The sequence below is a fragment of the Capra hircus genome, chromosome 21, assembly GCF_001704415.2.
Source record: "Capra hircus breed San Clemente chromosome 21, ASM170441v1, whole genome shotgun sequence".
In the NCBI taxonomy this organism is placed as follows: Eukaryota; Metazoa; Chordata; class Mammalia; order Artiodactyla; family Bovidae; genus Capra; species Capra hircus.
Window position 1 is genome coordinate 11,884,983 of NC_030828.1, and position 16,214 is coordinate 11,901,196.

At 40.4% G+C, this 16,214-nt stretch overlaps 1 protein-coding gene across 3 annotated transcripts in view; it reads right to left on the reverse strand.

Moving 5' to 3' along the window:
• The window catches only part of MCTP2 (multiple C2 and transmembrane domain containing 2), a 269,217-nt gene that overhangs the window by 39,129 nt on the left and 213,874 nt on the right, over positions 1–16,214 (reverse strand). For all 3 annotated transcript variants that reach the window (XM_013972927.2, XM_013972926.2, XM_018066513.1), the window contains 2 exons: positions 4,189–4,311; positions 781–822 (listed from right to left, as the gene is read on the reverse strand). In XM_013972927.2, the coding sequence (XP_013828381.1) occupies positions 781–822; positions 4,189–4,311 (165 nt within the window). The remainder of the gene's footprint in view (positions 1–780; positions 823–4,188; positions 4,312–16,214) is intronic.

Consider the following 16,214-nt stretch of genomic DNA (forward strand, 5'->3'; position numbering starts at 1 on the left):
AGCTGCCCAACTTCCTTCAAATGGGCAAAACCATCCTGCTCGCTCGATGGATTTTAAGGCTGTCTGTGTCTTGAACTTGGTGTTTTTGTTCATTTCTGTTCACTGCACATTTTATATCGGACCCTTAACTTTTCCTTTTCCCTCTCTTGCCTCTCTCCTCTCCTGTCAACCTTCTACACACTATCGCCCAGAGCCCTGCAGACCTACAAGATCTAGGGGACTGGGCGACTGTGAACCTAGTAGCATCTCATTTGGCATTTTACTTTTTTTTTTTCCGTTTTATTCCAGAAGGTTTGTCTGAAAGCGTAATGACAACAAAGCAGCAGATTTGAGAGATTCTCCCAGGAGGAGAGAAAGGACAGATGTACCCAGACGTAGAGCCGAAAACGATGCCAGCAACAGCTGGGCAGGTGACAGATTCTGAGGCGGGTGACCCATCCCGCAGAGTGCAGACGTGAGCCTCAAGGAACAGCGACTGCACGTGATTTACTTCTGACTTCCTGGACTACTTTTCATCTACCTTTCATCCACCAAGGGAAAGGCTAAACTTTGCCTCAAATGACAGGCCTCCTGGTTAACATTTCAGTTAGTCCTTGTATTGCACCTCTTTTCATCTTCACTTAAAACTTGAAAAGAGATAGCTTTTACCCATTATGAGAATTTGATCACTATACTGGTTACCCTGCAGTAGTGAAACGATACAACAGAGCTTGGCTCAGCCGGCTAGAATGCCATCTAGCATTCATGCTGCGTTTCTTGCCCTTTCTGGAGTACACCCACCTTGTCATCTTCATCGTCCTCCTCATCCACATCAGGGCTCTCCTACAAGGAAAACCCACAATGTGTAAATAAAACATCAACTGAAATGACCACGTACAAACACATGCATACCCAGGCTTCAAGTTTTCCTACATCACTGAAATACTCGTCTTTTTGAAACACATTGTACCCTCTTAAAAAAGGACCCTTTTAAAGGTAAAGGATGCTGAAATAAGACTGTAAACGATATGCATAATCTACATAAAACTGTTAACTATAAATAAAGCTATTAGGCGAGTGCCCTTTGAAAGCAGCCAGCTTTAAAAACCGCATTGCCGAGTTGTACCTTCTGTAAACAGTTTTGTTCTTATTCTTGACAAATGAACCAGCTGCTGGGTTAAGGCTGAGAACACCATACTCCGTTTGTGCTGGGCTCATTGCTATAATGACTGCACTTTTCCTCTGGGGCCATTACCGAAACATTAGACAGTAGAAAATGCATTAGTCTGAATGTAATCAATCTCAAGAATAAGATGCAGGTTTCTATACAGTATTATTGTTTTCCTTGGGCTCTGGAGTTGGGGGGGTGGTGCCGATGAGGGAAGGAAACTCCAGGTTCAGATCTGGGCTAAAAGGGGGGCCTGCCTTTAGTTCCGGGGCCACAGCACTAGCAGCGCTGCACATGGAGGCTTGCCCAAATTCGTTTTGAAATCCTGGCTAGTTAATGGGTACATTTGAATCATATTACTGCTACATTTAAAAGCTAACATGTGTTGGTACACAATCCAATGATTTGGGAGCTCTGAAAGAACGCTGGGCATATCAGAAAGCTCAGGTCTATTTTCAGTGTAAACACTTACCTTTCTACTTAACCTTGCAAAGCTCAGGCATACCAAGTTAGCTGCCATTGTCTCAACAGAAAAAAGAATGGTCAACATCTTGCTTGTACAAGGGAGTAACTCTGAAGTATCAGTACTCTGCTGTCCTCCATAAACCACTGAGCAATTTCTTCAGGCAGGGCTGGTACTGAATTACCTCCTAGAATTCCTACAAATGTCACCGAGCAGTCTGTGGAATGCTTACTGATACTGGAGAACTAACCTATTCAATAAGCATGTTCCATGAGAGCAAATGGATAACAAAGGATAAAAATGAATACAATGAAAACCTGCTATGGGGGGAAAGAACTCTGTAATTAGGAGTCAGACGTCTTCATCTGAGACAAAGTCTTCAGCCGGAGACCTTGATCCAGCACTGTTTTGCTGTGTGACTTTGGGCAAATCACTCTGCCACTCTGAACCTTAGTTGCATCAAGCATGAAATGAAAATAGTAGTTCTTGACTCCTTCAGGGTTATGTTACCAAGTTTAAAACAGATAATGAATTACAAAATGTTTAGTAAATTAAAAAAGGTTTCATACACACACACACACACACACATATATATATATACACATATACACACAAGAACACTTATGTACCCATATTTACTTACACACACACACACACACAAGGACTGTAGCTTGCCAGACTCCTCTGTCCATGGGATTCTCTAGGCAAGAATACTGGGGTGGGTTATGTGCCCTCCTCCAGGGGATCTTCCCAATCCAGGGACTGAACCCAGGTCTCTTATGTCTCCTGCATTGGCAGGTGGGTTCTTTACCAATAGCACCATCTGGGAAGCCCATACAGATGTATCAAAGTGGAAGTGTAGTCACTCAGTGGTGTCTGACTCTTTTGCGACCCCACGGACTGTAGCCCACCAGGCTCCTCTGTTCATGGAATTTTCTAGGCAAGAATCCTGGAGTGGATTGTCATTTCCTTCTCCAAAGGATCTTCCTGACCCAGGGATCAAACCTGGGACTCTCACACTGCAGGTAGATTCTTTACTATCTGAGCCATGAGGAAAGTCCATACCTGCCTACAAATACACACACACACACGCACACACACACACACACACACACACACACACTCTATAAACAGGTACATCATATATATAGCTGGAAACCTGACTAAAATTATAAAAATGTTAGTTGACACAGCACTTTTACAACAGATGTTTCTCTGTAAAAAGCTTCTTCATTTGTAGCTCCATGAAACTTAATCTTTACATAAACTTGTATTTTAAGGCTATTTATTTGTTAGTTGGTTCTAGCATCTTCAGGCGCCTCATTATTGATACAAGCACATGCTTACTGAATCACACGATCAAACACCAAACAGAATTTTGAGTCTGTCTAATGTTTTACTCTGTGTTTTACACTCATTTCCCACCACCCCAAATGAAACCAGAAACATGCCTTAAATATCCGTTATTTCAGAGACAATTATTTTCCAATAATCAGAATATTATAAGGAAAAATGGGTGAAGATGGTCAGCTTTTGAGTCTTAGAAAACCCAACACGGAGGTCATTTTTTTCTAAAGGATGTTACCAAAACCCAAGATCTTTGACTTGTTTTGAAAACTTGGTTCTTGAACCTGCAATAACAAGCTTATATCACAAAGCAAGTCTACACACACAAGTTCCTTCTAATATAGAGCAGAAAAAGATTGTATGGGCTAGAATAAGAGGGGTAAGGGAGGGAGAGACGGAGAAGTAAGAAAAGTAGATGTGGGGGAATGTCATGGAGAAGAGGCCCTGCCTGTGTTTCCTTTAGCAGCACAGTGAGCTTGAGAATTGCAGGAAAAACCTGGGCACTTGAGCACAGAGGGGGGCCCATGCCCACCCACTCTCTGACTTTCCTAGAAGTGAGCCAGCCTCAGCGGATCCCCTGAGGCCTTAGGCTAGAGAATACTGCACAGGAGAGCTATCTGGAGAGGTCTGAGACACCTTCTACTTGTGTTTCCCTGAAGGGACTCAAGAAGCCACCAAAAGCTTGTTCTGCATGTGTGCGTGCTAAGTCGATTCAGTCATGTCCAACTCTGCAACCCCGTGGACTGTAGCCCACCAGGCTCCTCTGTCCATGGGATTTTCTAGGCAAGAATACTGGGGCGGGTTGCCATGCCCTCCTCCAGGATATCTTTACGACCCAGGGATCAAACCTGCTTCATTTATGTCTCCTGCGTTGGCAGGTGGGTTCTTTACCACTAGTACCACCTGGGAAGTGGAGAATCTTATTCCCAGGAACTCTATGGAGAACCAGATGGACACCCAGACAGGTGCCGCCTGCCTGGAAATGCTGACGAGAAACCAGATGGCTCACTCATGCTAAGGAGGCAGGCCCAGACACAGGAACACAGATGCTCTAGAAGGAAGACTCCAGATTACACATGATGAATTTCTTCCCTGTACCGTGAACACATGAGCAGTGTTGCTCCTCCAGTCTCAAATGTGGTGGATCGGGTCATGCTTTGGTGGCGGTGGTTTACTGCGAACACATTTTCTTTTCTAATCGAATGTCAGAATTATTGGAACCCGTGCTCACCTGGCTGTCCTGGATGCTGCCCACCTTCCCTCTCGTGGGTCCGATGGAATTGTAGACAAAGAGCAGCAATAAAGCCAGAGGGATCATGTAGAGTTCGAAATTCCAGACAGCGACTAGAAACACCTGATTGGAAGACAAAGAGCAAATGATTTCTTGGGGAAATAATATGGGAACAATCCTCAGCTCCTACTCACTGACTTAAGGAGATCAAACCCAGGATTCTCTGTATAGTTCCAAGTAGATTAAAATACACACACACACACACACACACACACACACACACACACGATCATTAGCACAGTTTTAGAACTAGTAGCAGAATAAGGAAGGCAGAGAAATGAGCTGGCCCATCATACTCTGGAATAGAGTTCCCATATTTGGAAACCTCATTACTCTACCAACCTCATTTAGTTTTTTGCTGCTGGATTTGGCATACCAGAATATAGGCAAAGTACACAGCATGGAAAATCCAAAGGTCACTAAGAGGCTACAGGCCAAATTTTACCAAGAGTCAGATTTATCTGAACCAGGGCCGTGTGCTGTGCTCAGTGGCTCAGTTGTGTCCGACTCTTTGCGGCTCCATGGACTATAGCCTGCCAGGCTCCTCTGTCCATGGGATTTCCCAGGCAAGAATTCTGGAGTGGGTTGCCATTTCCTCCTCCAGGGGATCTTCCCAACCCCAGGATCTAACCCCTGTCTCTTGTATCTCCTCCATTGGCAGGTGGATTCTTTATTACCACTGCTACCAGGAAGCCCCAGAGGGAATGATTCCTTTTCAAGCAGGCTGCCAGTGCGGAAAAATTCAAATACTTTGGATAAAAAACTTTAGTTTTCTGAAGTCTCTTTAAATTTTTTTTAAAAATTTGATTGAAAAATAGCTGATTTACAATGTAATATTAATTTCTTCTGTACAACAAAATGCCTCAGTTATACACACATGTATTCTTTTTTCATATTCTGTTCCCTTACGATTTGTCACAGAATATTGAACATAGTTCTCTGTGTTATACAGTATGACATTGTTGTTTATTCATAAAAATCTTAAAATCTTCCAATTTTGAGGCTAGATGGCCACAAGAAAATGATGATCAGTGTGAATCTTTACCACTTGAGGAGACCTAAGCTTCCTGTTAGAAATAAACAGAGTCAAAATTTTGAGCTCATTCTGGAACTTTTTAATACTGCATTTTATAGATCTGTTGATGGTATATATAAATCAAGTATATTCATTTCACATGGTCTATGGTACCCCATTACAATGAATGTTTTGCCATTTTTCCATTATATTCTCTTATCAATGAAGACTTAGGATGAAACAGCGGTTTTATTTTATTTTTTTAATGCAGTCAAATATATTAACCTTCAACTTGAGGATTTTTGCCTTTAATATTCAGTGTTCTACTTAAGAAATCTATGGTACCATGAGGCGATAAAGTGACTTCTTGTCTCTTCTTGCAAAAGATAAGCGTGTGAGAGTGTGCGTATGCTCCTTCTCTTGGTTTACAGTTGGAAACAAGCACCCAATTTGAACTTCATCCTCATAGCTGATTTACAATGCTGTATCAGTTTCAGGTCTATGGCAAAGTGATTCCATAATATACATATATATATTTTTTCCAGATTGTTTTTCCTTATTGGTTATTACAAGACATAGAGTATAGTCAGCTTTTAGGACTGGATTACTGAAGGGCTCCCTGCTTTGCTCACTGGTTCCACATCCCCTCTCTGTCACACATCAGCTTCCCATATGACTGCTGTCTACAGACCCTCTAAGTAAGTGTTAGTTGCTCAGTCATGCCCGACTCTTTGCGACCCCATGGACTGCAGCCCACCAGGCTCCTGTGTCCATCAGATTTTCCAGGCAAGAATAATGGAGAGGGTTGCCATTTCCTTCTCCAAGGGATCTTCTCGACCCAGGGATCGAACCCGGGTCTCCATACTGTAGGCAGATTCTTTACCGACTGAGCTACAAGGGAAGCCCTATAGACCCTCTAATCCCTTCTACTGAATTACATTACTGTTCTTTCACCAGGACCACTCCAGGAGTCTTGCCTGGTGAATCCCACGGACAGAGGAGCCCTGTGGGCTACAGTTCATGGGGTCGCAAAGAGTTGGACACAACTGAGTGACTAACATTTTCATTTTCAGTAATCAGATGGTATCTGAGAGCATAAGTCGATATTATTTCACTTTCAAAATTATCTCGGATTGTTCTTTGACTGTATCCTTCCACACGGATTTAAAAATCAGTTTGTAACATTCTACAAAATTCTTGGTGAAATTTTATTGGAAGAGCCTTTAACATACTTATCAATTTGAAGAGAACTGACATCCTGATATTGACCTTCGGAATTATAAGGAATGTTTATTTCTCCATATACTCAGGACTTCATCTTCTTTACATAATGATTTTGCATATGTCTTATTATTTTTTGGAAAGTAATTTAAGAGTCTTGATACTATTATGAATGGGATGATTTTCAAATTTATATTCTTTAGTTGGTTACTTACTTTTAGTTACAGGAACACTGATTTATATGTTTTTCACAGTATTTCTGAGCCCTCTTATTACTTGTAGGGAATTGAAAATACATCATTCTGGAGATCTGGTATGTAAAATCCTATAAACTGTAAATTATGACATTTTCCTTTAGCGTCCCAATCTATATGTTATTTATATTTTCTTTTAGTGCTAAACCTCGAGGCATTTTTTATTGAGTAAGTATAGAATTTTTGAAATACATTACTGATACCTTCCAGTCTATTACCTGGATGGGCTTTAATAACTTTATTATTCCATAATATATATATTCCTCTAATTTTCTAGGTGTTTAAAGGTTTTTCTTTTTTTGTCATTCCGTTTTATTATGAACAACACAGAAAAGTTGAGAAAATAGTACAGCAATTTCTCTACTATGTAAAACTAGTAATTTTCTTCATTGTTACCTATTTCCCTTTCCCTGTTCTTAAAGTTCTTTTAAGATTAGAGGTTTTAATTATATTCTAAAGGGTTACTATTTCTTAATGTCTATCTATTGGATAAGTAGAATTTTATTGTTCTTTCAAATTGCATAATATAATTTCAAGTAAAAAGAGGCTGACCTAAAACTATTGAGAAAAAAATAGGAAACAACATATTTTTATTTTCTTCATTATCAACTATTTATATAACGTCTTCAACACAATTACTTTTACATGAACTGAAACTAGAGGGATGGCTGTGTTAGACAAACACCTCATTTATCATATTTGTCTTCCCAGGTGTTGGTAAGTAAGCCCAGAAAGTGTTTTACAAAAAAAAGGGTCATTTAAATATCACATTCAAAGGACTTGAAATTCTTTAAGAGTGAGAAACTAGTACCTTTAGAAACATTTTTTAAATCAATGCATGAACTAGTACCTTTAGAAACATTTTTAAAATCAATGGGTAATTTTTACTTCTCTAATGATGGATTAAATTCCTTAACAACACCATCTAGCAAAAACAGAAACCCTTTAGGACTGGAGGGGAGACAAAGTATTTGAGAGTATGAAACAAAGTTAATAAATTTTTCAGAGAAGTTGAAACCTTGGACAAAGAATTCAGATCTGCATGAGGTCACATGAATAATTTTTGCATCTTTCACTCAGGGAGAGTTGAAGACACAGAGATGGCACCAGTTGGTTAAAACTCAATAGAAAAATCTGCCCGTTTTCTAAATGCCTACGAAGGATGTGGGCAAAGGAGTCAGTGACAGTCCGGGCCACCAGAGAACATACAAGCACACCAGAAGGGAGAAAGCAAAGGAGAAGGCCAAATTCTGTATGTGAACTCTGCTATAGTCTCTATCACACACATGGACCAGACTCAAAGGCCTCTGAACTGGGACCAAAGCTGCCACTCATAGCAGGTGTGACTGAGTGTTCACTTTGAGTCTAACAGAAGTAAACGCTTTCTTAAAAAACAAAATCAACCTTATCTGAAACAATGTAGGATAATTTAGTGTTTTCACCACATAACCCTCTTAATGTCTAACATACAGTTCAACATCACTTGCCATACAAAGAGTCAGGAGAATGGCATCATTATCAAGGAGCAGGCAATCAACAGATGTCAAGTTCAAGGTAATGTACATGTTAAAATTATCAGACAAGAACTTCAGACCACCTATTAAAAATATGCTCAGTGAGATGAAGGAAAATGACATCATAATAAATAAGTTAGTAAATAAATGAACAAAATAATAAAAGGGAAAATTGTCCAACTAAAAAATCAACATCTCAAACTAAAAAAAAAAAAATCAGTAAGTATGTTCAGGATCAGAATTAAAAAGAAAAACTTAAGGAACTTGAAGAGATATCAAAAGAAATCACCTTATGTGAAAGAGAGAAAATAGTATGGAAATAAATGAATGGACTATTACTGCTCATTGAATAATTTCAAAAGTTCTAACATAGATATTCAGAATCTCAGAAAAAGAGGGAAGTTAGAGATATATGTAAATAACTAATGGTTGAACACTTTCTAGAGAACTTCCAGTAGAATAAATTCAAAGAAAATCAGGCTTAGACAAATAAATATATATATTCATATATACATATTATATATTAATATACATATATTAGTTGCTCAGTTGTGTCTGACTCTTTGCAACCCCATGGAGTGTAGCCCACCAGGCTCCTCTTTCGATGGAATTCTCCAGGCAAGAAAACTGAAGTGGGTAGCCACCCCCTTCTCCAGAGGATCTTCCTGACCCAGGGATCAAACCTGCATCTCTTGCATTGGCAGGTGAAAGAACCATTTGCCACAGCTCTTTGGTAAAGAACCTGCCTGCCAGTGCAGGAGATTTAAGAGCATGCAGGTTTGATTGCTGGGTCAGGAAGAGTCCCTGGAGGAGGGCATGGCAGCCCACTCCAGTATTCTTGCCTGGAGAATCCCATGGACAGAGGCGCCTAGGGGGCTACAGTCCACGGGGTCCCACAGAGGCAGACAAGACTGAAGTGACTTAGCATGCATGTATATATTTATCATAGTCACAGCTCTGAAAAACAAAACTAATGAAATTCTGAAACCAACTAAAGATAAATGACACATTATGTACATGAACTTAACAATCTGAATGTTCATGGATTTCACATCAGAAACCATGGAGGCAAGGAGAAGTACAGCAGCAATTTTAAAGTGTTAGGTAAAAGCAAAAGCAAAATTGTCAACCCAGGATTCTATATCCAATGACAATACCTTTCAGGAGTGAAGGTGAAATAAAGATTCAGATAAGTGAAAATTAAAATAATCTTTCACCAGCATACGTGAACAACAATAAAACTAAAGGATTTCTTTAGAATAAGGGAAATGAACCCTAATGGAACTCAAACTTCAGGAAGAAATGAAGAATATCAGAAATGGTAGACACATAGGTAAATATACAAGACAGGTTTTTCTTTTATTTCCTTTAGAACTCATATGATTGTTTAAAGCTATGCTTGTAGCATCCTGGTGGTGTTTATACTGTATTTAGATGTAATACAAGACATATGAAAACTGAAATAAAAAGGAGGGTAGGGATAGGTGGACAGATGGAGTTAGATGAGTTGCAATGTTTCTATGTTTTAGGTGAAATGATAGAATTTTAACCCAAATTGGGTGTCAAAAGTTAAGTGGAAATTACACACCCACCCACACACAAACACTCAAACATACTTGCACACATGTATTTAATCTCTAGAACAATCACCAAAGAACAAGCAGAGAATAGATTAAAAGTCAACAGATGAATTAAAACAGAATTCTAAAAGATGAGAAGATGGAAACAGGAATAAGAAATGTAGACCATTCTATTGGAGGGAATGTTTCACAACTAATTTTATGAAGCCAGCTGTACCCTGATATGAAACACTGACAAAACCATTAAGACAAAATAAATTATAGGCAAATATGCAACAGAACAAAGATGAAAGAATCCTTATGAAAATATAGCAAATCAAATCAAGAAATAAATGGTAACACATTGTTTTAGTTGCTACGTCGTGTCAACTATTCTGCAACCCCATGGACTGTAGCCCACTAGGTTCTTTGGTCCATGGGATTTCCCAGGCAAGAACACTGGAGTGAGTTGGTACTTCCTTCTCCAGGGATCAAACCCACATCTCCTGCATTGCAGGTGGATTCTTTACCATTGAGCCACTAGGGAAGGCCAAGAAACACAGCAGACAAATACAAAATAATAAAACAGTAACCAAATTTCAATACATCAATAATTACATTGAATGTTACTGGAATAAACACTGCAAGCATAAAAGGTAGAGATGAGAATAGAATGAATATCTCTGTGGCAAAGGAAAAAAAAATCTTACCTCTTAAACAAGGGAAAGTGTTCTGAAACATACTGACCAAAATTGAGCAAATGTCTCCATCAAGATATATTCAAAATTAAATGCTTTCACTGTTGAATTCCATCAAACATTCAAAGAAGAAAGAACATTATACTGGAGGGGATATTTCACAATTAATTTAATGAAGCCGGTTTTACCCTGATACGAAACCCTGACAAAGCCATTATGACAAAATAAATTATAGGCGAACATGCAACAGGAACAAAGATGCAAGAATCCATAAGAAAATAATAACAAATCAAATCAAAAAACACATAAAAAACATATACTATAGGGTAACCAAGGAGAATATGGCCCAAGAATGTAAGATTGATTTCACATTAAAAACAAATATAATCCACCACATTAACAGAATAAAGGAGAAAAAACATTTAATTATTTCAGTAGATGTGGGGAAAAAATTGACAAAAAATTCAACACTATTAACTAACAATGAATACAAGAAAAATTATCTTGACCTGAGAAAGGACACTTAACAAAAATCTTATAGTTACAGTGTTTGATCATATTTGGCAACAGTTTGCTGTATATAAATTATGCTTTGAGAAGCTGATTTTTAAAAATACATACTAAGAAGAAAACACTTAGGCATGGAGCCATATTAATATGTCTCAAAAACGCACTGAGTGAAAGAAGTCTTATACAAAAAAGAGCACAAACTATATAATTCCACTTAGATCAAGTTACAGAACAGACAAAATGATTCTATGATGAGGATAACTGCACCGTTTCCTTCTAAAATTAGGAACAAGGCAAGGGCATCTGCTCTCACTATCCTATTCAGTACTGAATTATATGTTCTAGCCACTGTAATAAAGGAAAATATATGAAGTAAAAGACCTAAGTATCAGAAAGGATAAAAGCAAAACCATCACTCTTTATAGATGACCTGATTTTTACATAGAAAATGTGATGGAATCTACAAAGCAAATGCTAAAAATAACAATTAAATGCAGCAGTCAGAGAGCATAAAGTTACTTTTTAAAAATCAATTATATTTTTAATACCAGAAGCAAAAATCTGAAAAATAAAACAAGATTTTTCATTTACAGTAGAACCAAAATCCATAAAATACAATGAAATAAAATACACAAAATGAGAGCAAGACCACTACACTGGAAATTATAAAGTATTACTGAGGAACATTATAGGACACCTAAAGAAATGCACAGAAATGCCACTAGTTCATGGATTTTAAGACTCAATATTGTTAATATGATAGTTCTCCACAAATTGATCCACAGAAGCAAGCAATCCCAATTTTGAAGAAACTGACAAGCTGCTTCTGAATATTATATATGGGAATATTAAATGACAGAATAGTCAAAGCAATTTAAAAAAAATAAAGCTAACAGAGTTTATTATAAATTGATACAGTAATAGAACAGAAAATACAATCAACATATATCAATATATAATTATTTCTAAAAACACTGCCCATTTAAAAAGATACACGTACCCCAATGTTTCCAATGTTCACTGTAGCACTGTTTACAATAACCAGGACATGGAAGCTACCTAAATGTCTATCAACAGAGGAACAGATAGAGAAGCTGTACATATATACAACTGAGTATAACTCAGTCATAAAAAGAAACAAAACTGGGTCATTTATCGTGATGTGCATGAACCTAGAGTCTGTCATACAGAGTGAAGCCAGAAAGAGAAAAACAAATATCGCATATTTATGCATTTATATGGAGTCTAGGGAAACGGCACTGATGAACCTACTTGCAGGGCAGGGACAGAGATGCAGACGGAGAAAAGGCCTTGTGCACACACAAAGGGAAGGTGGGGGTGGGATAGACTGAAAGAGTCGCCCTGACATTCACACACCACCGTGCATACAAGAGGCAGCTAGTGGGGAGCTGCTGCATACAGAAGGAGCTCATCTCGGCTCTCTGTGATGAGCAAAGTGGTGGGATGGGGGTGCCAGGGTGCGGGTGGGAGGGAGGTCCAAGAGGGACGGCTATATACAGATATAGCTGATTTACCTTGTTGTACAGTAGAAACTAACACAAATTGTAAAGCAATTATGCTCTAGTAAAAAAATAAAATAATAAAACATTGCCAAGGTAATTCAATGGGAGAAATGAGAGTTTTTCAACAAATGGCCCTGAAATGACTGAATATATATATGGAAAACAAAAATCACTATTCCTTACCAGACAAAAATTAACTCTAAATAAATCATAATATCTAAAACTAAACACTAAAACTTCAAAACATCGAGGAAAAAACTTATGAGAAAAACCTCTAGAATAAGGAGGGGTAAGTCAAAGATTTCTTAGGGCACAAAAAGCAGAACAAAATAATGTAAATAAGTGAAAAGAATAAACTATTAAAGTTATTCTTCATTTTCTCTTTGGAAGACACTGTTAAGAAATGAAAAAAGTCACAAAATGGGAGAAAATATTTTCTATACATGTACTGAAAGAGAACATGTATCTGGAATATATAAAAATTACTACAACTTGGTATGAAAACACCTCAATAAAAATTGGCAAAATATTTGATTCCAAAAAATGTGGAATATTACATGACAGTTTCTCAGAAAGTTGTGCATACACCTCTGTGATTCTGGAGTGATTCAAATATCACTCTGGTACATCACAAGAACATACCACAAAGATACAGGGTGGAAGCACGGGTTTCATTTAGAAAGGTATTGCAATGGTCCAGGTTAAAGTTAACTGTGGCTTAGAACCAGGCTGGTAGCAGTGCAATCAGTGAAAAGTGGCCATGTTACTCTATTTAGAAAGTAGACCCAGAAGATTTTCAGACAATCTGAATGAGAAGACAAAAATGGAATCATCAAGGATAATGCTAAATTGCGGGGCTTGACAAACTGAAGCCTGGAAGGGTTCATTAATGGAGATAGAAGTCTGTGGGAAGAGCAGGTTCAGAGAAGGGGGGTCTGAGGCACCTATTAGACATCTGGGTGGAGACAGAGAGTAGACAATGGATAGAAGGTTTGGAGTTCAGACAAAAGGCTAATGCTAGAGACATAAGTTTGCATATTATCAGCATCCAGATGGTGTTTAAAGGTTTCAGACTGGGTAATTTTAACAAGGAAATAATCATTGAGAGAAATGGCTCAGAAGTGTAGTGATCCCTAGGAAAGTACACATTTACGAGTTGCAGAGGATTAAAAGGAATCAGAAAAGGATACTGAGGAGCAGTCAGGGCAAAAGAGATAGTGTAGGAGACTGTGCTGTCCTAGGAAACAAGATAAACAGAGGTCTTTAAAGAGGTGGGCAAGAACAGGCGGCTCAGAGGGTGAAGACTCTGCCTGCAGTGCAGGAGATCCGTGTTGGATCCCTGGCTCAGTAAGATCCTCTGGAGGAGGGCAGGCAAGCCACTCCAGTATTCTTGCCTCAAGAATCCCATGGACAGAGGAGCCTGAGGGGCTACAGTCCATGGGGTCACACAGAGTTGTGACTAACACTTAGACACTTATGAGTGAGTGAGTGAAGTGAAATCGCTCAGTCGTGCCCGACCCTTTGGGACGCCATGGACAGAGGAGCCTGCAGGCAAGAATACTGGAATGGGTTGCCATTTCCTTCTCCAGGGAATCTTCCCAAGCCAGGGATTGAACCCAGGTCTCCCGCATTGATAGACAGACACTTTACTGTTGAGCCACCGGGGAAGTCCAATACTTAACAATAAATTTCTAAATAATATGGTCACTGGAAACCGGTCCCTGGTGATTTGAAACGAGCAGCTGACGAGAGTGATAAAACAAAAATCAGATAAAAGTGAGTTTAAGAAAGAATAGAGAACTGTGATTAGAGACAACTCTATGAAAGAGTTTGTTATAAAGGAGAGCAGAGAGGGACTTCCCTGGTGGTCTAGTGGCTAAGACCCTGCACTCCTAATGTAGGGGACCTGCGTTCGATTCCTGGTCAGGGAACTGGATCCCAAACACTGAAACCAAAGATCCCGCTGGCTACAAGACCATGCGTGCTGTAACTAAAAAAATATATCATGCATGCCACAACAAAGATCAACAATACTGCATGCTACAACTAAAAGCTCGCACAGTCTAATAAGTAAGAGCAGAGAAACAGGGTAGAAGAGGATGTAGCAGGGACCAGGGGAGAGAGGGAGAAAAAAAAAAATGATGGTGTAGGAGGCAGAAGAAAGAAGAGCTGGAACAATATTTTTGAATCACTGGGTAGCGGTGTGATCCAGTTTATGGACAGACAGTTGGTCATAGGAAGCAACAATTCAGTGATTCATAGTTACAGGACAGAGAGCAGGAGATAACAGGCACAGATGTAGGTAGGCGGAGAGGTAGGCATGGCAGGGGCAAGACAGCAGTAAATGGGCACGTGTCAACCACGGTCATGATCTGAGTGAGGACAGGGAGAAGGCATCAGAAAAGTGGGGCAGGAGTCATAAAATACTCGAGAGGATAACCGCTCAAAGAAATGTAACAGTCAGGAGGTACTGGCTGTTTTCCTCTACCCACGCTTACCTGAGGTTTTGCTAATCAAGTATAATGAAGGTAGAGAAGGCAAGGAGATTACTTTTTAAATGGACCATGGAGGGCTTCTCTGGTGGCTCAATGGTAAAGAATCCACTGGCCAATGCAGGGCGACACAAGTTTGATCCCTGATGTGGAAAGACCCCTCGTGCCTCGGAAAAACTAAGCCCATGTGTCGCAACTATTGAGCCTGTGCTCTCAGGCCGGGGCGTCCACTGCTGACCACGTGCGGCAACCACTGAGCCTGCGCTCTCGGGCCCGGAGGCATCCACTACTGACCACGTGCCGCAATCACTGAGCCTGCGCTCTCGGCCCCGGAGGCGTCCTCTACTGACCACGTGCCGCAATCACTGAGCCTGCGCTCTCGGCCCGGAGGCGTCCACTGCTGACCACGTGCCGCAATCACTGAGCCTGTGCTCTCGGGCCCGGAGGCGTCCTCTACTGACCACGTGCCGCAATCACTGAGCCTGCGCTCTCGGGCCCCGGAGGCGTCCTCTACTGACCACGTGCCGCAATCACTGAGCCTGCGCTCTCAGCCCCGGAGGCGTCCACTGCTGACCACGTGCCGCAATCACTGAGCCTGCGCTCTCGGGCCCCAGAGGCGTCTACTACTGACCACGTGCCGCAATCACTGAGCCTGTGCTCTTGGCCCCAGAGGCGTCCACTACTGACCACGTGCCACAATTACTGAGCCTGCACTCTCGGGCCCCGGAGGCAACCACTACTGACTACGTACTGCAATTACTGAGCCTGCACTCTCGGCCCTGGAGGTATCCACTACTGACCACGTGCTGCAACTACTGAGCCTGCGCTCTCGGCCCCAGAGGCGTCCACTACTGACCACGTGCCGCAACTACTGAGCCTGCGCTCTCGGCCCCGGAGGCGTCCACTACTGACCACGTGCCGCAATTACTGAAGCCGGTGTGCCCTGGAGAGAGAGGAGCCACCGCAACGTGAAGGCCACGCACCACAACTAGAGAGTGTGTGCTCTCTGCAAATAATAGAAAAGCCTGCACAGACAACGAAGACCCAGCACAGCCAATACACAAATAAAATGGTTTAAAAAATGGATCATGGAAACTGGGCTGCATTTTCGCTGAGAAACAACATGAAGTGAAGGCGATAAAATATAAACACAATGGTTGTTATTAACTAACAGGTTAAA